Source organism: Calonectris borealis, chromosome 27, assembly GCF_964195595.1.
Source record: "Calonectris borealis chromosome 27, bCalBor7.hap1.2, whole genome shotgun sequence".
Lineage (NCBI taxonomy): Eukaryota > Metazoa > Chordata > Aves > Procellariiformes > Procellariidae > Calonectris > Calonectris borealis.
The window spans coordinates 6546344-6570843 of NC_134338.1; the positions used below are offsets into that span (position 1 = coordinate 6546344).

Here is a 24500-nt window from a genome sequence, read left to right on the forward strand (position 1 = left end):
TGTGGCGAGGCCCGCCTGAGGGGCGTGGCGTGGCGATCCGGGGGCGTGGCGTATCGCTCCCGGGGCGTGGCGTGGAGTCTAAGGGGTGTGGCGAGGCCCGTCTGAGGGGCGTGGCGTGGAGGCTAAGGGGAACAACGAGACCCCTCCGAGGGGCGTGGCATGGCGATCCGGGGGCGTGGCGTAGCGGTCTGGAGGCGTGGCGTGGCGACCGGAGGGCGTGGCATGGCAGTCCGGGGGCGTGGCTGTTCCGGGGCGGGAAGTGCCGGGGCGTTTCGGGGCCGGGCCGGCGGCGGGGCGGGCCCGGTAGAACCGGCGGGGCGGGCCCGGAGCGGTCGGTGGGGCGGTGGGCGGGGCCGGGCGGCGGTGGCGGCGCGGGGCGGGCCGGGAGCGGGCGCTGCCATGGCGCTGAACCTCAGCAAGAACGGGCGGGCGCTGCAGGAGGCCTACGGGCGGGTGGTGGCGGCGGGGAGCCCCACCGACTGGTGAGGGGCGGGGGGGGGGGGGCTGGGGGAGCGGGATGGGCCGGGGGGGGGGGGGAGGGTCTGCAAGGGCAGATTGGAGGGGGGCGGGGGGGATGTGAGGGGTGGGGGGGGTGGGGAAAGGGGATGTGGGGGGTGCAGGGGGGGTGGGGAGGGTGTATAGGGGGGATCAGGGGGGTCTGGGGGGGGTCTGGGGTGTATGGGGGGATCTGAGGGGGTGGGGTGGGATTGGGGGGGGTAAGGCGAAACCGGGCTGTGTGGGGGTGTCGGGGTGCGGTGGGGAGGCTGGGGGTGTAGGGGGAGATTTAGGGCTGGGCCGGTGTCTGCGGGGGGGATGTGGGGTGGGAAGGGTCAGTTAGAGGGAGTGGGGGTGTCGGGGGGGGGATGCGGGGTGTATAGGGGGGATCAGGGGTATGGGGGTGTCTGGAGTGGAGGTGTGGGGTGTGTAGGGGAAGCAGGGGGTGTGGGGGTGGGACATCTAGAGATCAGGGGTGTGGGGAGCCTGAGGGGGGTGTGGGGTGCCTGGGGGGATGTGGGGTGCCTGGGGGGGGATGTGGGGTGTGGAGTGCCTGAGGGGATCAGGGGTGTGGGGTGCCTGGGGGGATGTGGGGTGCCTGGGGAGATGTGGGGTGCCTGGGGGGATGTGGGGTGCCTGGGGGGGGATGTGGGATGTGGGGTGCCTGGGGGGATGTGGGTTGTGGGGTGCCTGGGGGGATGTGGGGTGCCTGGGGGGGGATGTGGGATGTGGGGTGCCTGGGGGGATGTGGGATGTCTGGGGGGGGGATGTGGGGTGCCTGGGGTGCCTGAGGGGATCAGGGGTGTGGGGTCCCTGGGGGGATGTGGGGTGCCTGGGGGGATCAGGGGTGTGGGGTGCCTGGGCGGGATGTGGGGTGTGTGGGGTGATGTGGGGTGTGGGGTGCCTGGGGGGATGTGGGGTGCCTGGGGGATCAGGAAGTATCTGGGATGTGGGGCAGGGGGTGTGTGGGGTGGGGGGCCCTATGTGCATCGGGGGTGTCAGGGCTGTGTGGACACCCTGGGTGGGTACCGTGAGTTTTTGGGGTGCGCTGCAGGGGGTCCAGAGGAGCTGGGGCAGGAGAGGAGATGCTGGCGGGCTGTGAGGTTTGGGACGAGCGTTTCTCACCGGGCTGGCTAAAACCTCCGCTCCTGCTTTTATTTTAGGGCTCTCTTCACCTACGAAGGCAACAGCAACGACCTGCGCGTGGCCGGCTCCGGAGGTGAGCGTGTTAGGGACCGTCCCCCCTCGCCCGGCGCCGCCGGCCGCCGCCGGGCTTGTTGGCAGGGCTCAGCTCACGAGGTCTGGCTGGCTTTTGTCACTCGGTGCTTCTGGTGGCATCCAGCCTCCCCCTGGAACGGCTCCAGCCGTGGGGAACGGTGCTGGCTCCCTCACCCCTCGGTAAAGGGTGATTTTTAGTTTAATCCCTGTTCTCGCCCCTCGGCGCCGGCGGCGGGGGGGTGGCCTCGGCGGCGGGACGAGGGCGAGAGCGCACGGCTGGGAGCACCGGGGCGTTTGGTGCAGTTTCTGAGCGAGGAAAAACAGAGAAGAGTCTCGGTGGCAGGCGGGAGAGGCGCACGCCTGGCTCTGCCTTCTCCTTCCCTTTCGTTTTCCTCTTTTCCGAAGGATCCGAAGTTCGGGTCCTTGTACCTCTTTGCAATCCTGAAGTATTTTAGATCCCAGCCGGCCGCAGCGCAAGATGAAGGAAGGACCACGAAACGCTTCCAAGCCGGCTTTCTCAGGCTGCCGATTCCAGCTTGCTGCTGCTGCTGCTAAAATCTTGCTTCGGTTCCCTGCTTCCTGGGACTTTTTTTTTATTTTTTATTTTTTTATCCGGCTGCCGATTCCCACACAAACGTTTCTTGATGCAAAACGAAAGCTGGTAGAAAACAACACATCCGGGCAGGTTTCTCCGCTCTCCAGGTTTGCATCCTCCGGCTCTCGGCTGGATTCCCTCCCTTTCTCATTTGCAAGTGTTTCTCCCAACCCACGAAGCTCTTGGCGATCGCGGTCAGGTGAGACGTTTCTGGGCAGCTTCGCAGGGTTCGGCAAAGCCGGCGTTGCGGCTGGTTTGGCGCTGGGACCTTTTGTTCGGCAAAAGCTCTTATTGAGCTGCAGACGAGGGCTGCGGGGAGGAGGCCGCAGAGGATGCGACTGCCTGCGCTAGGGAGCGGCTGCGGGCGACCCTCGGTGGGGCCGAGACGCGGATTTGCCGCTGGCGAAGGCTCAGGGTCGTATGGAAGTGAGATCTGAATTTAGGGCTGGCGCAGGCGTTAGCTGCTCGCTGAGTTTTGTGTGAAAATTAAAAGTCCCGTGTGGTTTTTCTGCTGAACCCTGCTTACTTAGGCGCAGCGTAACTCTGCCGCTCCCTTTTACCGGAGCCCTGACCTCTCCGCAGAGCTCTGCTCCTCCCAGCATTTCCCTTTGTGTCCTTCCGTGCCCGTTAAATATTGACCCAGCAAACACGCAGCCCCGGGGCCCTCCCGGCGCCCGGCCGAGGGCTCCCGTCAGCCGACCGGCTTCAGACTTCCAGCCTTAAACTTTTTTGCTGGGCTTGGAAACCGCCGTGCCAAATTTAGAGCCGAAGCGTAAATATTTAATAGCGGAGAAGAAAACGATCTCTGGTCCTGCTGCAGTGCAGAGCAAAACAGAGCCGGCTGCCGGTGTTTGATGGTAAGCAGTAGCTCGTTTTCCGCTTTTCAGGGGTCAGGCAAACCAAATCGTGGTCTGTGGGAATTTTTTCGAAATGAGAGCACATGTTTTTGCGTTTTTCCTCCTTTTCTGGTAGTTTTTTGGCGTACGCTTTTAGCAGAGGAGCGATGCGGCGGTTCGTGGGGCAACGTAGCCCTTTCCATCGCTCGCCCGTCTCGCACGACCCCTCTGCTGAGCCTGGCACAATTTTTTTCCCCTCTGGGCGGAGGTGGGCTCTCCTCCTTCCTCCCCAAGCTCGTAGCTGAGAGCAGCCCCTGCAAAAACCTGCCTGGAGGGGCCCCGGGCGATGAACACCAGCGAGGAAAGCGTGAGGGCAGGGGTTTCTCCTGCGAGCGTGGCTTTACCCAGCGTCTGGGTTTCGTCTCTACTTCCCCTCTGACGAAGCAGAGCTCGTCACAGCCGCCGCCGGTCTTCGAAGGTGGGACGGGAACAAGGCGTAACCAGTTCCTCCTCCGCTTTTTGGGACCTTTCCGATCTCCCGTCGAGCTGTTTTCCGGTGCTCGCCGGAGACCTGGCAGCGTGGTTTCGTGTAGGAACCTGTGGGCAGAGTTTGCAGCTGCCTGCGCTGGTTAAAGCCTCTAATTAGTCTGGGGCACGTGAGCATCTCCTTTCCCTTCTCTGTCGTCGCTTGACTTGCGTGGCGGACCCGGGATCTTTCCGTACACGGAGTTGTGCTTGTCGAAGCGAAGGTCTGAGGAAGAGAATCTCCGGCGGCGAAGGCTGCTGGGGCCGGGGGCGTGGGTGAGAGCAGGCTGAGACGCGGCTCCCGCGCAAACGAGCGGGTAACGGAAGGGCTAGGGCAAACACGAGGGCTCTGAAATACTCTCGGTGTAGGACAACTCCAAATCTAACGGGAATAATCTCCGGCAAACAAACAGCCTCCGCCGGCTCGGCCCTTCCCACCACGTGTACGGGATCTGCTTGCCTCACGCCCTCTCGTTTCTCTCCCGGGGCAGATGGTGGCCTGGAGGAGATGGTGGAGGAGCTCAACAGCGGGAAGGTGATGTATGCTTTCTGTAGGGTGAAGGATCCCAACTCCGGCCTGCCCAAATACGTCCTCGTCAACTGGGTGAGTGGGGACCTGGGAGGGACCTGGTGGAAATAAATGACCGTTTCTCCCGTCGATTCTCTCTGGAATCGTCGCCGAACGCTCGGCAGCCAACGTGTTGAATCCCCTCCACCAAGCTGCAATTCCGAGGGCGTTCCGTGCCCGCCGCTGTGCCTGCCTAGTCCAAACCCCGTGGACGCAGGCGAACGGCGGCTGGGAGGATTCACTGCCCCGTTGCATCTCTTCGGCCACGTAGCTGGCTCGGCTGGCAGCGACGCTGCCGGCGAACGGCTCTGAACCCATCTAGGATGGGTTGAATGAAGGGCTTGAGGGTCGGCAGGAGCCTGGAGCCCTCGCGGTGTGGCCGTTGTGGCTGGGCGGGAGGCTCGCCGTGTCCCTCTGAGCAGCGCTCGCTGCGGAGCGGGGTCTTTTTCCACCCCGTAAGCCCCGGTGAAGCCCTCACCGTGGGTTGCGGGCTTAGATCAAGGCGCTGCTTCTCTAAGAACCGCCTGGGCTGGGACCCTCGGGTAAGCAGGTGCCGATGGTTTCTCTTCGCAGACCGGCGAAGGCGTGAATGACGTGAGGAAAGGAGCCTGCGCCAACCACGTCAGCACCGTAGCGAACTTCTTAAAGGTCTGGTCCTCTTTTCATTGCACCGCGTCGGCGGGCCCCGGGTTAGGGAACCTGCGCCCTGCGTGGGCTCGCGCTGCTCTTCGGGGTGGCTCGGAGGCGTCTGTTTGCAGGCAGGGCCGTGGCCAGGAGGGCTGCCCCGGCTCTCGATACTCCCCGCGGTGCCTTTCAGAGGCTGATCCGCAACGCAAACCTCCGGCAGTCGAAAACAGCTCCGGAGGAGGCGAAACGAGCCTCCCTTCCCCTGGCAAGCCTTTGCTTTCCCAGCGTTGCGTTATTTTAGGGCGGCCGGTGACCTCCCTTTGTCACCTGAGCCTTTTTTCCTTCCCTTGGGAGCTCCGGGAGCGCGGGCAGGAGCCGTGGAAGCCGCAGGGTGGGTTTAGTGGCCCCTGGAGTCGCCCGCTCACTCCCGTGCTGGCTCTCTCCCTGCTCAGGGGGCTCACGTCACCATCAACGCTCGCGCGGAGGAGGACGTGGAGCCCGATCTCATCATGGAGAAGGTTGCCAAGGCCTCTGGGGCCAACTACAACTTCCACAAGGAGAGCAGCAAGTTCCAGGACTCGGGCCCTCAGGCTCCCGTGGTGAGTTCGCTGCGGCGGGGGGGGGCTTTCTGGTCCCTCTGGGCTGGCAGGGGGGCAGGGGCAGGGTCTGGGACCGCCGTCACCCTGCGGTGGAAGGGGGTCCCCGAGGAAGCGCGGAGGATTTTCCGTTTTTCAGAGGCTGGCTCCTCGCTCTGGCTCGTTGCGGAGTGCGTCGGGGCAGGAGCCCGGGGTGGTGGCGGAGCCGAGATGCCCGGGCAGCGAGCAGGAAGCCTGGGCTCTCCCCTCCCTAGGCCCGACCGTTTTTTTTAGGCAGGACTGATTCCCCCCAGGCCGATCCAGGTTTTTTAGAGACGCAAAAACTCCAGCTTTCCAAAGCTGCAGGGTATCCGCGAGGCCTGGGGTTTCTCCGAGGCTGTGGTGCGGCCGAGGGGCAGGGAACGAGATGTGTCGGTGCAGCGGCGTTTGGCCTGCTTGCAGACGAACGCTGAGGCTTCCCCCGGCGCTGTGAATCGCAGAGTCACAGAGTCACAGAATCACAGAATCATAGAATCACAGAATCATTAAGGTTGGAAGAGACCTCTAAGATCACCGAGTCCAACCGTCAACCCAACACCCCCATGCCCACTACACCATGTCCCCAAGTGCCTCATCCACACCTCTTTTAAATACTTCCAGGGTCGGTGACTCCACCACTTCCCTGGGCAGCCTGGTCCAAGGCCTGACCACTCTTTCAGTAAAGAAATTTCTCCCAATGTCCAATCTAAACCTCCCCTGGCACAACTTGAGGCCGTTTCCTCTCGTCATATCGCTGTTACTTGGGAGAAGAGACCAACCCCCACCTCGCTACAACCTCCTTCCAGGGAGTTGTAGAGCGATGAGGTCTCCCCTGAGCCTCCTCTTCTCCAGGCTGAACACCCCCAGTTCCCTCAGCCGCTCCCCATCAGACTTGTGCTCCAGGCCCTTCACCAGCTCCGTTGCCCTCCTCTGGACACGCTCCAGCACCTCCATGTCCTTCTTGTGGTGAGGGGCCCAGAACTGAACACAGGATTCGAGGTGCGGCCTCACCAGTGCCCAGTACAGGGGCAGGGTCACCTCCCTGCTCCTGCTGGCCACACCAGTTCTGATACAGGCCAGGATGCCATTGGCCTTCTTGGCCACCTGAGCACACTGCCGGCTCATGTTCAGCCGCTGTCGACCAGCACCCCAGGTCCTTTTCCTCCGGGCACTTTCCAGCCACTCTTCCCCAAGCCTGCAGCGTTGCCTGGGGTTGTTGTGGCCCAAGTGCAGGACCCGGCACTTGGCCTTGTTGAACCTCATACATTGGCCTCGGCCATCGATCCAGCCTGTCCAGGTCCCTCTGCAGAGCCTTCCCACCCTCCAGCAGATCAACACTCCCGCCCAGCCTGGTGTCATCTCCAAACTGAGGGAGCACTCGATCCCCTCGTCCAGATCATTGATAAAGATATTGAACAGGACCGGCCCCAGTACTGAGCCCTGGGGAACACCGCTCGTGACCGGCCGCCAACTGGGTTTAACTCCGTTGACCACGACTGAAGTGTCGGCAAGGTGGAAATGTTCCGTAGGGAGGTGGTTTTTTTTAACACGCCAGTGGGGATTCTCAGCTGTAGAAAGGAGCAGCTCGGCCGCAGCTGCTCTCCGCCTCTGGATTGCTTGACCCTGCTCTGAGACGCGGGTGAAGAGCAAACCTGAGCTGCGCCAGACCCTGGCTCTGCCCCGGGGCCAGGTTCCCGTCTGTCCCGGTTACTTCTTTGCTGGCTGCTCCAGCCTGGGCTCTGCAGAGCTTTAGCAACCTGATTTTTGCTTGAGGCAAGAGGAAAACCGGGCTGGGAGTCCCCGTTTTTGGCAACACGCGCATCGTCGGGCTTCAGCAAGCCCTTCTTTAAAGTCTGGGGCAAAGCGCCAGGTTATCGTAACTTCTAAAAAGTCACAGACTGTGCTGAACCTGGGACCGTACTGGTTTTGCTGTTATATTCTATCACCAAGTGTCTCTTTTTTTTTTTCTTTTTACCCTTCACGCTAAATATCTTCCGTCGACCCTTTCAAGCCAGCCTGCTGGCCCGTGGCTGCGGGGGGCTGGGTGCCCTCTGCCAGGGGACGGCAAAGAGGGTCCGGCCGGTCCCGTTGCAGCAGGAGAAAGCCGCAGGGACAAATTTCTGCAGAGGAATGCAAAAACTCTAATTTCTAAGTGAGTACCGCTCACACGTGCTGCCTTCTGCCTCTCCCCAGGGCTCTGTCTACCAGAAGACGAACGCAATGTCCGAAATCAAGAGAGTCAATAAAGATAATTTCTGGGCCAAAGCTGAGGTGAGCGCTGCCGCTTCTCTTCAGCAGCCAGGCGCGAGTAGGACGAGGCATTTGGATGTAGCTGGAGATTTCTCTCCGTCTGCGTCTTCCTTCTCTACCCTGGGCTCTCCTGCCCGGGAGTCGGGGATCCAGATCTCTGGCAAAGGGGGGGGATGATGGATGGGGGGGGGAAAGCAGCGGGGAGCTGGGCTGGCTGCAGAGGTCCTGCTGCCTCCAGGTGCAAGGGGAGGAGAAAATTAGTCTTGAAGAGCAAGATGCTTTTTATTTTATCTTAATTTGGCTCCGGGCTGCTGGGGCAGGCGTTGGGGGGGATGACAAACTCCCGGCTGCCGGTGGACGACAAACTCCGTTTGGGTGAGGGAGCTGGTTTTTGATCTTTTTGAAGGCAGCTCTCCAAGGCTGAACAGCAGAGCAAACTGCTCTGGATTTGTTTCCAACTCAGGTTTGCTTCACACCGGGGTTTTAGAGCGATTTAGCAATAACCTGCGAACCTTCAGGCTGCGGCAGCGTTACGGGTGCCGCACGCCCTGGGATCCGCCGCGCTGGCTGGCGGCACAGCGCGGCGTGCAAAGAGCTGGGGGGGGGGGTTCTCAGAGTTGGCAGCGTTAAACCCACGACTTTGATGCCCGTCTCCCCTTAGAAAGATGAAGAAAACCGCCGGCTGGAGGAGAAGAGGAGAGCGGAGGAGGAGCGGCAGCGGCTAGAGAGAGAGCGTCGGGAGCGGGAGCTGCAGGAAGCGGCGGGGCGAGAACAGAGATATAAAGCAAGATCCAACGAAATCGAAGCCCAGAAGTGAGTCCCTGCCACTGACGAGCGTTCGTAACGATTCCCGGAGCCCGTCCCGCTCTCTGGCTTTGCTCTCGGGGGTGCTGTGTGCCCTTGTCACCACCTTTTCCGAGCTGCTGTCCCCGCTCCAGCCCCTGCGCTGCCGGCGGAGGGTTGTTCCTCGGGGAGCGGCGGATCCTGTCCCTGCGTTCTCCGCTGCTGCGATTCCAGGAAACCTCCTTTAAGGCGGCAGCTGAGAGGGGATCCGCCTCGGCTCGCGCTGGGGCAGGCTCAGCCCGCCCGCCCCCGTGGCACGCTGCCCTCGGGCGCTGCGATCCGCGGGTCCCATCCTCCCCGTAGCCCCCCCGGGCAACCCAAATATCGGTTTGCTCCCGCGAATGGGTTGCGTTCGCCTTCGCTCACCTTCCCGGAGCGGTGGCGGAGGTTTGGCCCGGCTGATCTGCCTGAACCGTGGGCTCCTCCGCCTGGGTGTCCCCCACCAAGCCCCTGGGGTGGAGAGAGCATCTTCTCCCCGGCCGAACCGCCGCCGAGCTTGGGTGCTTGTCCACCATCATCCAGGGGTCTCCCTGCCCGTGGGTCCTGCCCCCAGGACCAACCCCCCCGCCCTTGCCGGGTGCTTCTGAAACACATCCTTGAAACCCGCGGCCACCGCTCGTGGGGTGCCGGAGGTCCGGGCCGGCTGGTGGGAGCTCTGCGCCCCGCAGAGAGGAGGTGGTGCGTGGGGGGCCCGGCATTGTGCTGATTTCCTTCCCCTCTGAGCCCGGCGTGACCCCTGTTCGGTGGTGGAGCTCGCTTCTGCGAGCCGCAGCGGGCACTGCCTTCCTGTTTTCGGCTCGGATGGGGAAGTCTGCCCGGCCCCCTCCGTGCCGCGTGCTCTTATCCGTGCCCCTGAAGGAAGAGATTTCCCCGGTTTCATCCCGCTCTTTGGAGCAGCTCCTGCTCCTCTCCCCCTCTCTCCCGCACGGCTCCGGGGGGGTGACCCGTGGCTCCGCAGCTGGCCCCGGAGGTGAGGGGCAATGTCCTTCCTTTGGTCTTCCCCGTGTGGCTGCAGCAGGGTGAGGTCCCAGAGCAGCCCCGTGCAGAGCAAAGCGCTCGTCCTGCCTGTTCCATCCCCCCGATTTGTCCTTTGTCACCTCAGGAGGCTCCAGCAGCAGCAGGAGGCGGAGAACAGGGACAGGGAGCAGCAGCAATGGGTGAGCTTCGGCGAGGCGAGGTTTCTTCACACATCCCCCGCCACGGAGAGGACAGGGTGCCGCGGTGCAGACCACGCTGCAGGAGGGTGACGGAGGAGCACCCCGGGTGTTGTCACGGCGGGTGGGGGACGTGGAAAGACCCACGGACGCGCTCTGGCAGGAGAGGTGCCACGAGCCGCTCCTCCAGGTCTCTTGCTCCATCCTCGATTTCGCTTTCTATCTCTGCTCACGCCGGCCGTGCGCTCCCGACGGCCGGTCCAGCCGCAGCCTCCGGGGAAAACAGAGTTTAAAATTCCAAAGAAGAACCTGGAGGAAACCAAGTCCTTATCCTCAGCCCAGCAAACCTGCGGCTTTCCTCCCCGTTCACCTTCCATCTGCTCCGTGTTCCCGTTTCTCTGGTCCTGGGGCTGGATGGGGAGGGAGGGGGCTGGATGGGGAGGGAGGGGGCTGGATGGGGAAGGAGGGGGCTTGTACCAGACCCTCTCTTGTGCTGCAGAAGGAGCAAGCCGAGGAGTACGAGGCCAGGCAGCGGAAGGGCTTCAAGAGAAGCGAATCGGTGGAGAAAGCCCAGGTACGCTGCCAGGAGCGTTTTGCTGGGGGGGCGGGGGGCTGCGTCGGCTCAGCTCCCCGCCTCGTGCCGCGGTGGGGGTGCTGCTCCCCGTCTCAAGGCCGAGGTGCCTTGACCGCGGGGTTCGTGCGCTCTTCGCCTTCGCAGGAGGCCGCGTCGCTGATAGCGCAGAGAGCGGTGAACCCCCGGGATATCTTCAAGCAGAGGGAGAAGTCGGTGCCGGCGGACGCGGTGACGGCTTCCCAGCCAGGTACGGCGCGGGGTGCGACGCTCGCAGCGGGTCGGGCGGCGTGAGCCGGTTCCCGTTCCCCGCACCGGGTAAATCTGGGCACGGAGATGATGTGTTTGGGGTGGGTGTGTTACCCGGGGGGCCACGGCTCCCGCTGAGCACGGGCAGCTCTCGTCACACCCGGTGTCCTCTGCCGGAGGCAGAGCAATGCCTCACGCCCGGCTCGCGCCACGTTTTTCGTGGTGAGGCTCTCGCTGCGAGCTGCGCCGGGTTTTAACAGCCGAGGCAGAAGTTTTCCGTACTTCGACTCCGCTTCTGAAGCTTAAATTTCATTTTTTTAATGAAAACTAAATACCTTAACGCCAGAAAGGGACCGCTGTCGCGATCGCTCCTGACTGCCGTAAATTCCACCCCATTTTTTGCACTGGTTGAAGCGAGCAGGAGCGCGCGTCCCTTTAGAAGAGACCGACCTGATCTGTCAGATAGAAACCAGGAAGCTCTGAAAACCGAAGCTGCAACTGTAGCCGAGGAAGTGGCTGAGAACACGTCACGTCCCGGGGTGAACATCTCCTCCTCAGCTCAACCTCCCTGAAAGTAGCTTGAATTAATTTGGAATAAGCACTTTTATTTTGTGATAGGAGCGCAAATGCGCTCTCTTGCTTAGGCAAGCCAGGGTGAAATGGGAAAATGTCTATCACGGGGGGCGGCTGATTTCTGAGGGTGAGAAATCCCGCGGGATTTCCCTCGTTTCCGTCAATATTTGATGTTTTTCAATGGAGGAAGGGGAGACAAACGCCCTGGCGCCGATAAAACCCAGGTTAAGGGTAGGCTGGCAAGTCTTGGTGCTTATTCACCGCTGTGCTCGGGTAGGGCTCGTCTCGTAACTCTCCTGCTTCGCTTGTATTTGCGTTCGGAGGCATAGATGGGGGAGATAACAGCGAATCGTGACCTTCTGCCAAAGGAAAACGCGCCGGCTTAGAAGGCTGGCAGCAACCAGTTTGAATCGCGCCTCTCCCAGTTGCTGATCCTAATGTCTGCGAAATCCAGGGTGCTCCAAAAATCACCGTGGAAAACCCGGAGAGCAGGACCTGGGTGACGGTGTCCTCTTCCTCCCCAGAATTACGTCTTTTTTTTTTTTCTTCTTTGTTTTGCTTGGCCGCAGCTACCGCTGTAACCAGTAGACAAACTTGTTTTCCACAACCGGGATCGGAGCTGGAAAATCCTGCTTAGGAGGATAACCCAGCCGTGGGTTCCTAAGGCATCCGACAACGCCCTTTGGTGACTGACTCCTGGGGCTGTCGCCGTGCGGCTGGAAGCCTCGATGCCCGCCCGGCTCCTGCAGCCCGTTTGACTCCTTTTCTAGGCAAACTTCGCAGCCCTTTCCTGCAGAAGGAGGTGAACTCCGGGCCGTGTCCTGCTTCTCCCGTCTCTCCCGCCCGGGATGTTCCCCCAGCCTCCTTCACCCCCTCCTCTGCTTGGGGGACGCCTCCAGCCTCTCCGGTACCCGCCGCAGGTGCGTGGCTTTGCTTCCTCGCTCGATCAAAGCTTTTCACCTCGTTTCTCCAAACGGGTCCCCAAAATTGAGCACGTCGAGGCCAGGCCCCCAGTTTCTGTTTGGTTTTGCCGTGCCTCGGCAGAGCACGAACCCATCTTTAGGCCGGGAACCCGCAGGCTTTGTCTCCAAAGCTGAGCGCGATGCTGAGGCTGCGGAGGGAGGAAAATTATTGCTGCCTGGTGCAAAAGTCCCTCCTTTCCTTCTCAGACCTAGCAGGAGGTTCGGCGGCCGAGGGGATGAGGACATCTCCTGGCTGGAAGGCTGAAATTCAGCTACGGGCTCCCCCAGAGCCCCTCTCCAGACCTCCCCGCTGCAGGGGCGTTGAGGTTCACGCTCAGACCTTTCCAAAATGCCTTCGAGACCCAGCAAAGGAGGTTTTCCACCCCCGGGCTGGGATTTCCCTCTGGGCAGCCAGCTCTAGCAGTTAGACAGGGCTGGGTCTCGCCGTCCCAGTAAAGACCAGAGGATCTGTGCGTGTCGTCGGTGCAGGGCTGGTGGTGCCCGTCTGCCCGGGCATCGCTGCCCTCGCCGCCGGGGCTGGGGTGGCAAGGCAGGGAGAGGGAGCCGGGCTACGAAGAGCTTTCTCTGCGTGGGGGGAAGATGCTCTGTCCCCTTTCGGGTGGGTTGGGTGGGAAGAGCCAGTCTGGAGGAGGGCTGGCTCTATCCAGAAGGTCTCCCCGTGCGCCGTGGGCGGCACGGAGGTGTTGCCTTGACCTTGAGGAGCTGTGTGGTTTCACGTCCCTGCTGGCTTGTCCCCAGCTCGCCAGGCTGCTCACTGCCCTGTCCCGAGGCTGCTCCGGAGCTTTGCTTCAGGAAGGTGGGAGTTGGGAAACGACCTCCAAGCCGCCTTTTCCCAAATAAGTCAAAATGTACCTGCTTCAAAACCAAACCCTTTGAGGGATTGGGTTCAGCAAAATGCTTCAGCCAGAAGTAGATTTTCTTTGGTGGAGCAAAACCAGCGGTTGTTTCAGAGTGGCTGGTTAGGCTTTCTCGCCCGTCCGCCCCGGCGACTTGAGGGCCGGGGGCGAGCTGGGACCAGGGACGAGCTGGGGCCGGGGACGAGCTGGGGCCGGGGACGAGCTGGGACCAGGGATGAGCTGGGGCCGGGGATGAGCTGGGGACGAGCTGGGGCTGGGGACGAGCTGGGGCCAGGGACGAGCTGGGGACGAGCTGGGACCAGGGACGAGCTGGGACCAGGGACGAGCTGGGGCTGGGGACGAGCTGGGGACGAGCTGGGGCTGGGGACGAGCTGGGGCTGGGGACGAGCTGGGACCGGGGACGAGCTGGGAACGAGCTGGGGCTGGGGACGAGCTGGGACCAGGGACGAGCTGGGGACGAGCTGGGACCAGGGACGAGCTGGGACCAGGGACGAGCTGGGACCAGGGACGAGCTGGGAACGAGCTGGGGCCGGGGACGAGCTGGGGCCGGGGACGAGCTGGGACCGGGGACGAGCTGAGAACGAGCTGGGGCCGGGGACGAGCTGGGACCAGGGACGAGCTGGGGACGAGCTGGGACCAGGGACGAGCTGGGACCAGGGACGAGCTGGGGCCGGGGACGAGCTGGGGCCAGGGACGAGCTGGGGCCGGGGACGAGCTGGGGCCAGGGACGAGCTGGGGCCGGGGACGAGCTGGGACCAGGGACGAGCTGGGGCCGGGGACGAGCTGGGACCGGGGACGAGCTGGGGCTGGGGACGAGCTGGGACCAGGGACGAGCTGGGGCCGGGGACGAGCTGGGGCCGGGGACGAGCTGGGACCAGGGACGAGCTGGGGCTGGGGACGAGCTGGGACCAGGGACGAGCTGGGGACGAGCTGGGGCCAGGGACGAGCTGGGGACGAGCTGGGGCCAGGGACGAGCTGGGGCCGGGGACGAGCTGGGGACGGGGACGAGCTGGGGCCAGGGACGAGCTGGGGCCGGGGACGAGCTGGGGCCAGGGACGATCTGGGACCGGGGCCGAGCTGGGACCGGGGACGAGCTGGGGCCGGGGACGAGCTGGGGCCAGGGACGATCTGGGACCGGGGCCGAGCTGGGACCGGGGACGAGCTGGGGCCGGGGACGAGCTGGGGCCGGGGCCGAGCTCCGGCGGTCCCCGGCTGCGGTCACCGCTAGATGCTGCTCTTGGCCAGGGTCTCTGCGCCAAGCCTTCCCCGTCAGGTTTGGTGCTCACCACGAGGAGCAGCTCGGGAATGGTTCATCTTGAGCAAACTTATTCCTCTTCCCCCTCGGAGATCCTGGATCCCTGCCTTGTCCTTTTTATCGTTCCCTAAACCCCTGCTCGCCCCAGGGCTGGGTTCGTGCTTGCTGGACCCGTCCCCTCTGCAGGACAGGAGACCCGGGTGACGTCCAGCTCGGTGGCACTTCGTCCCGGAGCAGGAGTTGGACGAACGAGGGGACGGGGAGAGGTTTTGGTGACGGATATCGTGGTGAAATACCGTCCGGTTCTTCCGCAGGGCAAGACACTGGGTACAATTCAAGCGTCCCGCCTTCCCACGCGGAAGAGGCAAATCTGTACGAGGAGCCGCCGGACCCCTCGGCCATCTATGAAGAACCTCCTCAGGTCGGTGCGTGGGGGAGAGAGGACCCCGGGGGGAGAAAAGAGCACCCCAGAGCTGGCCAGGGTCCTCGTGCGGGAGAGCGTGGCTTTGTCTGGAACCCTCTTAGGAGCCTCTCTTCTCTTTGGGTGCAAACGCTCCCGCCGGTGCTCGGAGCCCGGCTGCCTGGGCTGAAATCAGTAGGAAACGGAGAAACCCCGGAGCTCGCACGCGCTCAGGCCGCAGCCGCACGGCGAGGGGATGCTGCCGCGTCCCTTCCCAGCGCTGACAGCGAGAGGTGGTGGCGCTGAGCCCCCGTCACCCATCCCGCACCCTGGGGTGCTCCAGCTGGTCATTGCCCTGTCCCTGGAGCCCCGGGAGGGAGCAAGGGGGGAGCCTCTCATCAGGCTCTTTGTGCCTTCTCCTCTTTCTCCTGCTTCTGTGCACACCCACAACCAGCGGAGCCGACAAAGCCCGGCTATTCATGGCGTGTCCCTCAGATTCTCCAATGTCTAATAGCGGGGTTGTGTCGTGCTGCAGTATTTCCCTCGGAGATGCGGTGGCCGTTTGGTTTCCTCTCCTCTATTCATCCGTCTTGTCCCGTCCCCCGCCCCCCAAAACCATAAGCATTTCAAACATACTCAATTTTCTCCTTCTCAAATTTGGCTGGAAGCGTCCAGCTGGTTCAAAAGGAGCAGGAGATGGGCTGAGCCATCGCCTCGGCCTTTCTGGACGAAAGAAAAGTAAAAAAGCAGCCAGCTCAGGTCTCAAAATAGTAATGGGAGAGAAATGCTTGGAAAACTGGAGCTGGAGCTTGTCCAGCTTCAACAGGCTTAAACGTGGGGGTGAGGAACCGCTGTCTGCCGCGGAGATCCCGAGGGATTGGCTTCCAGGATTGTCTGCTGCTGGTCTCCGGCATTTCTGGTTGTGATGCTGGCTGCCGGGCCGGAGGCGCTGCAGGATCGGTACCGGTTTGTGAGCCAAACCGGAGAACTGGCCGCCTTCGCTCTGGGGTGCGAGGCTGGTTTCCACGTTCATCTCCTTCATCTCCTGGCAGAGACACGTGGAGCCCCCAGAACCTGCGTTTTTAGGTGGGGGGCAGTGGGCCCTGCTGCCCAGCTCTCCGAGGTTCGGGGGGCTGATCTAAACCTCTGGGTGTTGCACGGTGTGGTACTCCTCCCTCCCACTGTTTTCTCCTACAATTCCCGGCGCGCACCTCCCGATCCACCCGGGAAACCAAGCGGGGCGGCGAGAAGCGGAGCGGGGGTGACGCGCACCCCCTGTGCCCTGCGTTGGGGTGGCGAGAGCCCGGAGCGCAGACCCTCGCTGCGGCTAACGAAGGACGAGCTGCCTGGCACGGCATCGTTCGCGCTCTTCACTCCTTTCCTGCCTCTCTCCTTCCCGAAGGAACAAGTTGACGATGCCAAATACGACTACCCCGTGGAGTACCAGCAGCCGCCGGACCTGACGGGGAAGGGGCTGTGCGCGCGGGCGCTCTACGACTATCAGGCCGGTAAGACCTGCGGAGCTTTGCCTTTCCCTCCGAACTGGGCAGGGGTTTGCTGGGCCCAGTCTGTTCCCAGAGAGCTGGACCGGAGACATCACCCATCCTGCCGGGCGATCCCACGGCAGGGTGCTGGGTAGAGCAGATTCCACCCAAACTGGAGCTGGAAAAGGAAGGAAGGAAGCTGATGGCTTCTCTTTTTATCCCTGACATCTGTTTCTCGCTCGCCTCCCTCCCTTCCCTCCCCTGCCTCCAGCCTCGGAGCCTGTTTTGCCCAGATTTTCACATTTTATATTTTACCGCACCCCCGGCCTTTCACAGCAGCAGCGGCGCTGAGCTGCCCTTGCCTTCTCCAGCCGTAAAATCGCCCGTCTGCTGCGAAAAGTGGTTTGGGCTCCAGCAGGACGCAGCCCCGACTCCTTTCTTTAAGCAAGGGGGTGTCCGGCGGGTTGGGGGGCTGCGTGTCCCTGCGGGAGGGACGTCCGAGGCTGGCGGGGGGCTCCCAGCGTCTCCGGCCGTGCTGGGGGGGGGGATTGGGTTGGTTTTAACCCCCTCCCTCGTTCTGTCTCGTTCCAGCTGATGACACCGAGATCTCGTTTGATCCGGAGAACATCATCACCAACATCGAGATGATCGACGAAGGCTGGTGGCGCGGCTACGGTCCCGACGGCCACTTCGGCATGTTCCCTGCTAATTACGTGGAACTGATAGAGTAGGGGGGCTGGCGGGGGCTGCGGGGACCAGAGCCGCTCCGTCCCCCCCGGGAGCACTTGGCTCCTGCCTGATTCTTCCAAGCGATATGTGGCTTTTCTTCCTTCTTTTTTTTTTTTTCCTTCTCTCCGAGTGAAGTGCCATCGCCCTGCTCCCTCGGCAGCGGGGCTGACCCCGGTGCTGCTCTCCTCCGCCCTCTCCCGTCCCCCGTAGCTGGCCCTCGGTCGGGATGAAGGGTCCGATCCCATCCTGAGCCCCTGCAGTGCTGATCTCCCCCCTCCTCCCTCTGGTTTGGAGCGTGAATTCTCTTTCAGGGCTGAAGGAGGGGATGACAAATCCCTACGGGGCATTTTCAGGGAACAAGTTGCCTTCCCCCCCCCCCCCCGCGCTCCCTCCGACCCCGTGGCCACGACGGAGAAACCCCTTTCCCCATTTCGGCCGGCTGACGAAGCTCACTGGATTGTTTTTAGCATCTCGCGGGGTCTAACACCACCTGGAGAGCCAAAACCTGGCTCCGCAGCGTTGCCACCACCACCCCCAGCACCCGAGAGCTCCCCACCGGGGCTGCCACCAGTGTCCCCGTGTTTTCCTCCCCGCTGTCCCCACCGGAGGGGTTTCCTCTGCCCTTCCCTCTCCCCAAACCGTGCTGCGGGGATTTAAATCACCCGTGAGCCAGCTCCCCTGCCGAGGAGATCCGGCGAGGCCAAAGTGGGTGGTTTGGGTTTATTTTTTAGCGAAACCTGTGAGCGTGGGATCCCTCCCACCCCCACCGTCACCCCAAATTCACTGTGAACAAGGAAGAGCCCAGCCCAGCTGCCACCTTCCCCCCTCGTTGAGTTTCTCCCCTTGGTGTCGCTTTAGAAGTAGAAGGAGGTTGGAGATGCCGGGGGTCCCGGCTCGCCCACTCCTCCCACGGGCGCTGGGGGACGCGGCGGCTCCTCCGAGCCCGTTCCCCCGGGATCCCGTGGGCTCCTTCCCCCCGCTCCCGTCCCATCCCCATCCCTCCCGGCAATAATAAAAGGGCTTTTCTTTGGTGATGGCTGCAGCAGGATCCGGCTGTGCGGTCCCGGACACGAATTGGGGTGAAATGCGGGTGTTTTGGGGCAGAGCTCACGTATTCCCTACCGTCAACCACGAGCGCTAACGAGAAATCTTTTAATAAGGTGAAGCGGAGCCGTGCGTGGGAATCGCTGCACGTTTTTGAAGGGGTCAGCGTGACCGGGCTCGTGCTCCAGAGAGGGGAGCGAAGGCAGGGATAATTAGATAAATAATTAGCCCCAGCACTAATTATTGGAGTCTAATGAGGGAGGGAGGGAGGGTTGGTCAGAAAAACAGCCGGAGCCAGCGGCCAGCAGAAATGAGCAGGTCTGGATGGCCCCGGGTGCGTAGAGGGGCTTTAGGGGTGTTTTGGGGGGACGCTGGGGATTTGGGGACACTGAGGACGTGGGGGATGCAGGGACTGTGGAGATAGCAGGGGGGTGGGGACACCGGGGACATGGGGACACCGAGGCTGCAGGGACACTGGGATGGGGGGACCTTGGGGATGCAGGTGCCAGTCATGCAGGGACACCGGGGATTTGGGGACACGAGGGACTTGGGGACATGGGTGATCTGGGGATGTGGGGACACTGGATTTGGGGTGATCTGGGGACGTGAGGACACTGGATTTGGGGTGATCTGGGGACGTGGGGACACTGGAGACCCAGGGCTGGCAGCCCCGCAGGTGCCCGTCTCCCACCTCTCCCAGCTATGGTGGGGCTGGGTGCTCCCCGGTCACCTCGGCACGCACGGGTGCTGCCAGGCCCTGGGGACATCGTACGGCAGTGGGCATCCCCCCGTGGGGCAGAGGCCTGGTGCGCTCGTGACACAGGTGGCCCCACAGGATGCCGTGTGGGGTGGCATCACGCCAGGGTGCTGGGGACATCTTCCTGCCACCATCACAGCCCCCGCGCTGCCATAGCCCTGCTCTGTCCGTGTCCCCCCCTGTCCCCAGCCCTGCCCGTGTGCCCCCATCCCCAGGGCTGGCACCGCACCCAGAGCAGCGAGACACAGGACCCGGCACCGACCCTTTATTCGCCAGGGCCTGGGCGCAGGATGGGGGAGACGCGTGGGCACGGCGTGGGCATGGTGTGGGCATGGCATGGGCATGGTGTGGGCACGGCGTGGGCAGAGGCAGAGTGGGCACGGCGTGGGCATGGTGTGGGCACGGCGTGGGCACAGAGGCAGAGTGGGGACGGGGTGGGCACGGGCATGGCGTGCGCAAGAAGGTGATGTGGGCACGGGGACAGCACGGGCATGGCGTGGGCACGGAGATGGTGGGGCACAGAGGGGGCGCAGCGTGGGCATGGGGGTGGCGTTGCCACGAGCAGAAAGGTGGTGAGGGCGTGAAGATGGCAGAGGTACGGCAGCAGTGAGGGTGGGAGACGGTGTTGGCACAGAGTTAGCGTGGGCATGGCACGGGCTTGGGGATGGGAATGACGTGGGCATGGGGTGGGCAAAGGCAGGGGGATGGCATGGATGGGGGGATGGCACAGTCTTGGGGATGGGGTTGAGGATGGCAGGACATGAGGATGGCAAGGGGATGGGAGTGAAATGGGCATGGAGTGGGCAAGGCACAGGGATGGCACAGGCTTGGGGAAGGCATGGATATGGGGATGGCACGGGAATGGGATGGCATGGGCATGGGGGTGGAGATGGCATGGGGATGGAGATGGCATGGGCACAAGGATGGCAAAGGGATGGGAATGACATGGGCACGGGGTGGGCAAAGGCACAGGGGTGGCATGGGAATGGGGATGGCACGGGATGGGGATGGCACAGGGACAAGAATGACATGGGGAGGGGATGGGCAAAGGCACGGGGATGGCACGGGGATAGGGATGGCATGGGGATGGCACAGGAATGGGGATGGCATGGGCACGGAGTGGGCAAAGCCACAGGGGTGGCATGGGCTTGGGGATGGCACAGGGATGAGAATGACACGGGGATGGGATGGGCAAAGGCACGGGGATGGGATGGGGATGGCACGGGGATGGGATGGGGATGGGGATGGCACGGGGATGGCACGGGGATGGGATGGGGATGGGGATGGGGATGGCACGGGGATGGCACAGGGATGGGATGGGGATGGGGATGGGGATGGCACGGGGATGGCACGGGGATGGGATGGGGACGGCACGGGGATGGCACGGGGATGGGATGGGGACGGCACGGGGATGGCATGGGGATGGGATGGGGATGGGGATGGCACGGGGATGGGATGGGGATGGCACGGTCCCGGGGACAGCTGAGCAGGGCGCAGGCATCGGCAGGGAGCTGGCACAGCCGGCACAAGCCTGGTGACGCCCCGGGCCGGGTACTGGCCCCGTGGGCACCCGCTCCCTCACTTCCAGCTGGTGAAGAACTGCTTGAAGAGGGGCGTCTCGCGGCCCTGGGGCAGGATTTCCACCTGCCGGGACAGGGACGGGGAGGGGACGGGGACAGGGACGGGGTGACGTCGCCCGCGCCAGCCCCCGGGCACCCCTCGCCGCCTGCACCCACCTGTGTCCGGGGCGAGTGGCCCATGCGGGCGATGACCTCCTCAGCCACTTTCAGGGCCGCCTGGCGCTCCTGCTCGTTGGCCTTGCGCCCTGCGGATGGGGACGTCAGAGCCGCGCCGGGGGCGGCCCCTGTCCCCGCGTCCCCCCCGTCCCCCTCCCCGGGCACCTTTCCAGACGTAGACCTTCCCGCCGGCGCCGTTGTCCAGCACGAAGCAGTCGTCGGAGCAGAGCAGGCTCTGGCTGAAGGGGCTGCTGGCGGCCACCTGGCTCAGGTCCATGTGCCCCGTCGCATCCGACACCTGCCCGCAGCCGGGACGTCACCGCAGGGCCACCCTGGGGTCCCTCGCCTGTGCCCAGCCCCGTGTCCCCCCACGCAGCCACTGCAGCATTCCCCATCTGCGCCCTGCCCCAGGGCCACCGTGGTGTCCCCTGGCCATGCCCAGCCCCATATACCCCCCAGGGCCACCATAGTGTCCCCTGACCATGCCCAGCTCCTAGGGCCACCACAGTGTCCCCAGCCATGCCCAGCTCCATGTCCCCTGCTGGGGCTACCACAGCATCCCCCAGCCACGCCCAGCCCCAGGACCACCGTGGTGGCACTCAGCTATGCCCAGCCTTGGGGCCACCGTGGTGTCCCAAGGTGACCTTGCCTTGTAGAGGACGGCTGCCCCCGCGTTGGTCTGATCGGCCACGACGTCCTCCTCGGGGCTGCCCTCCTGCAAGGTGGGCTTGGGGCCCAGCACCTGCCGGGGGAAGAGACAGGGGGTATCACAGAGCCACCCCCCGGGGACGCTCGGGTCCCCCCCGTCTCCTCCCAGTGAGGACGTCGGGGCCCCTGCGCACCTGGAGCATCTCAGGTGGCTCCTCGCCGTCCGCCACGATCTCCAGGCGAGCTTTGCCGCCCCGCTCGCCGTCCCGGATGGCTGCGGCCAGCTCCTGCGCCCTGCTGCGCTCCAGCACGTTGCACCTGGCCCCGCACCAGACGAAGAGGGTCTGGGGAGACAGAGAGGGACAGGGGTGACAGAGCCATCCCACCTCCCCTGGGCCACCATGGTGGCCCCCAACCCATCTCACCCAAGGTTGAGGATGAAGCAGTCAGTGGAGTTAAAGCTGGCCCAGGGACATGCCCCGTCGGGCAAATGGACAAGCTAACAGATGGACACCCCAAGAGATGGACACCCAGGTGGACAGACAGACACCCAGGTGGACAAATGGATGCCCCAATGGATGGATGGACACCCAGATGGACAGACAGATACCCCAACAATCAAACACACCTATGGAAAGGGAGTCACCCCTACTGATTGACGGCTCCCCCAAGAGACAGACATCTCCAAGGACAGACAGACACCCCTATGGACAGACAGATGCCTCAACAGATGGACAGATGGACACCTGGAAGGACAGATGACACTCAGAAGGACAGACAGACATCCCAGCAGACCGACACCCAGAAAACCAGGCAGACCCTACGGACGGACAGACGCTTTGACAACCAGACGCCCCAAGGGATGGACCACCAGAAGGACACGTTGCGCTTCGCCCCGCACCAGGCGAGAAGGCTCTGGGGGACATGGAGAGGGACGGTGGTGACAGAGCCATCCCACCTCCTCCGGGCCACCGTGGTGGCCCCCAACCCACCTCGCCCAGGTCGAGGATGAAGCAGTCGCCGGTGTTGAAGCTGGCCCAGCTCAGGCCCCGCTCGCTGGCCCGGATGTTCTTCTTGCCCTTCACCTGGTAGAGTTTGCGCACGGGGCCGGCGCCGGCGCCGGGGCGGGTGGGCTTGAACGCCGAGTCCACGCCACCCTCCTGCCGGCACAGGGGTGCTGAGAGCCCGGTGGTGGTGCCCAGCACCCAATGGGGGTGCTGAGTGCTCAGTGAGGGTGCCCAGCACCCAAAGGGGGTGACAAGCACCCATCAGGGATGCTGAGCACCCGGAGGGGACGCTGAGCATCCACCAGGGAGGCTGAGCACCCAGCAGAGATACTGAGCACCCGGAGGGGATGCTGAGCACATGGTAGAGGTGTTGAGCGCCCAGCAAGGATGCTCAGCACCCATCAGGAATGCTCAGCACCCATCAGGGAGGCTGAACCCCCCCAGAGGATGCTGAGCACATGGTAAGAGGTGTTGAGCGCCCAGCAAGGATGCTCAGCACCCATCAGGAATGCTCAGCACCCATCAGGGAGGCTGAGCCCCCCCAGAGGATGCTGAGCACATGGTAGAGGTGTTGAGCGCCCAGCAAGGATGCTGAGCACCCATCCCCCCCCAGAGGGGATGCTGAGCACCCACCAGGGAGGTTGAGCACCTACTCGGGATGCTCAGCACCCAGAGGAGGTCCCATGTGGTCAGTGGGGAATAAACAAGGTGGTGAAGGTGCTGAGAGATCAGTGGTGATGCTGAGCACCTAGTAGGGATGCTGAGCACCCATCCGGGATGCTGAGAGCCTGGTCAGGATGCTGAGCGCTCAGTGGGGATGCTGAGCGCTGGGAGCACCCAGCAGGGGTGCTCAGCACCCATACCTGGTAGGTGACGCCGCGGGGGAAGTACTCCATGAAGACGTCGGACTCGTTGCCCTGCACCTCGCGGTGTGTCACGGGGCGCTCGCCCAGCAGCGCGTTCAGCTGGGTGGAGAGGAGGGCGCACGCACCCTGCTCGTCCCGCGAGGAATCCCGGCCTGCGGCGGCAGCCAGCGCTGAGCCCCCCGGTCCCACCGCCACCCCCCACCCACCCACCCACCCCGGGGCTCACCCATCCAGAGGTGGAGGTGGGCTCGCTCGTCCGGCCCGTTGTGCAGCACCAGGTAGGCGTCCCCCGAGAAGAAGACGCCCCACGTCGCCTCGGGGACCTCCACCGGTCGCAGCTTCTCCACCCGCCAGATGTGCAGCCCCGGGCGGGCGGCGGCGGGGCCGAAGGGGGAACCGCTGCGGGGCGAGGGGCGGCGTGAGCTGGGGGAGGGATGGGGGGGGGAGGTGGGGAGGGGGGTGGTACCTTTTGGGGAGCGCGGTGTACATGGCGTCAGGGAGGTGGTCACGGGTGGAGTGGTGGAGCGGAGGGATGGATGGATGGACCTGTGGATGGAGGGACACCATGAGATGGTGAGAGCCAGGAGGGCAAGAACACCCCAATAGGGAGATGGGTGCCCCGACGGACAGATGGACAGACAGATGCCCCAGCAGACACCCAGAAGGACAGGTGGACACCCCAGTGGACAGATGGACCCCCCCAATGGACAGATGGACACCCAGAAGGACAGACAGACACCCCAGCAGACACCCAGAAGGACAGGTGGACACCCCAGAAGGACAGGTGGACCCCCCAATGGACAGATGGACACCCAGAAGGACAGACAGACACCCCAGCAGACACCCAGAAGGACAGGTGGACCCCCCAATGGACAGATGGACACCCAGAAGGACAGACAGACACCCCAGCAGACACCCAGAAGGACAGGTGGATACCCCAGAAGGACAGGTGGACCCCCCAATAGACAGATGGACCCCCCAATGGACAGATGGACACCCAGAAGGACAGACAGACACCCAGAAGGACAGGTGGACACCCTGACAGGTAGATGGACGCCCCAATGGACAGATGGACACCCAGAAGGATGGACAGACACCCCTACATACAGATGGACGACCCTATGGATAGATGGACACCCCCATGGACAGACAGACACCCCAATAAATGGACACCCAGGAAGACAGACAGACACCCCAATGGCCAGATGTACCCCGACGGACAGACGGACGGAAGGACAGACGGACACCCCTACAGACACACAGGCACCCCAATGGGTAGGTGAACACCTGGAAGGACAGATAGACGCCCTGGCAGACAGACAGACACAGCCGAGTGGGTGGGAAGCCCCCGGGACAGACAGATGGATACCCCCCAGAGGCACACACCCTGCGATGGACAGACAGACACCGTGAAGAACACCCCGAGAGACAAACAGACACCTGCACGGACAGATGGACACCCCAACAGATCCCCCCCTCCCCCCAATGGACAGACAACCACACAGACAGACAGACGGACACCCCAAAAGTCGGACAGCCCCTCGCTCAGGCAGACGGCAGCGGGCCGCGGCAGGACAGACGGACGCCCCAACAGCCGCGGAACACCCGGAAGGCGG

General features: G+C 63.5%; 2 protein-coding genes across 5 annotated transcripts; one reads left to right on the forward strand and one right to left on the reverse strand.

Annotated features, from left to right (window-relative positions):
* Window positions 1-366: 366 nt before the first annotated feature.
* On the forward strand, window positions 367-17868 carry DBNL (drebrin like). 4 transcript variants are annotated; one of them, XM_075175028.1, is made up of 14 exons: window positions 367-482; window positions 1659-1714; window positions 4161-4273; window positions 4811-4885; window positions 5317-5463; window positions 7672-7749; window positions 8390-8541; window positions 9674-9728; window positions 10225-10299; window positions 10444-10546; window positions 11889-12038; window positions 14528-14634; window positions 16016-16121; window positions 16689-17868. In XM_075175028.1, exons 1-14 carry the CDS (start codon window positions 400-402, stop codon window positions 16826-16828), a joined length of 1440 nt encoding a protein of 479 aa, XP_075031129.1. In that variant the 5' UTR covers window positions 367-399; the 3' UTR covers window positions 16829-17868. The 4 variants fall into 4 exon arrangements, with proteins under 4 accessions (XP_075031129.1, XP_075031130.1, XP_075031132.1 ...); XM_075175029.1 differs by lacking the exon at window positions 11889-12038; XM_075175031.1 differs by lacking the exons at window positions 367-482; window positions 1659-1714 and adding an exon at window positions 2948-3165.
* A 1256-nt stretch (window positions 17869-19124) lies between these two features.
* CAPG (capping actin protein, gelsolin like) lies at window positions 19125-24500 on the reverse strand. Its single transcript, XM_075175033.1, has 10 exons — window positions 24404-24500; window positions 23351-23430; window positions 23111-23283; window positions 22882-23036; window positions 22004-22171; window positions 21206-21355; window positions 21013-21105; window positions 20529-20661; window positions 20364-20452; window positions 19125-20271 (listed from the first exon to the last, which is right to left on the reverse strand). Exons 2-10 carry the CDS (start codon window positions 23371-23373, stop codon window positions 20206-20208), a joined length of 1050 nt encoding a protein of 349 aa, XP_075031134.1. The 5' UTR covers window positions 23374-23430; window positions 24404-24500; the 3' UTR covers window positions 19125-20205.

Excerpts from the sequence above, each read along its gene's own strand:
- DBNL (XM_075175028.1), top strand. The coding sequence starts at position 400 with ATGGCGCTGAACCTCAGCAAGAACGGGCGGGCGCTGCAGGAGGCCTAC. Across the intron at positions 1,715-4,160 it reads GCGCGTGGCCGGCTCCGGAG|ATGGTGGCCTGGAGGAGATG; the intron begins GTGAGCGTGTTA and ends CTCCCGGGGCAG. Across the intron at positions 8,542-9,673 it reads AACGAAATCGAAGCCCAGAA|GAGGCTCCAGCAGCAGCAGG; the intron begins GTGAGTCCCTGC and ends TTGTCACCTCAG.
- CAPG (XM_075175033.1), bottom strand. The coding sequence starts at position 23,373 with ATGTACACCGCGCTCCCCAAAAG. Across the intron at positions 23,037-23,110 it reads CCACCTCCACCTCTGGATGG|GCCGGGATTCCTCGCGGGAC; the intron begins GTGAGCCCCGGG and ends CTGCCGCCGCAG. Across the intron at positions 20,453-20,528 it reads GAAGGTCTACGTCTGGAAAG|GGCGCAAGGCCAACGAGCAG; the intron begins GTGCCCGGGGAG and ends CCCCATCCGCAG.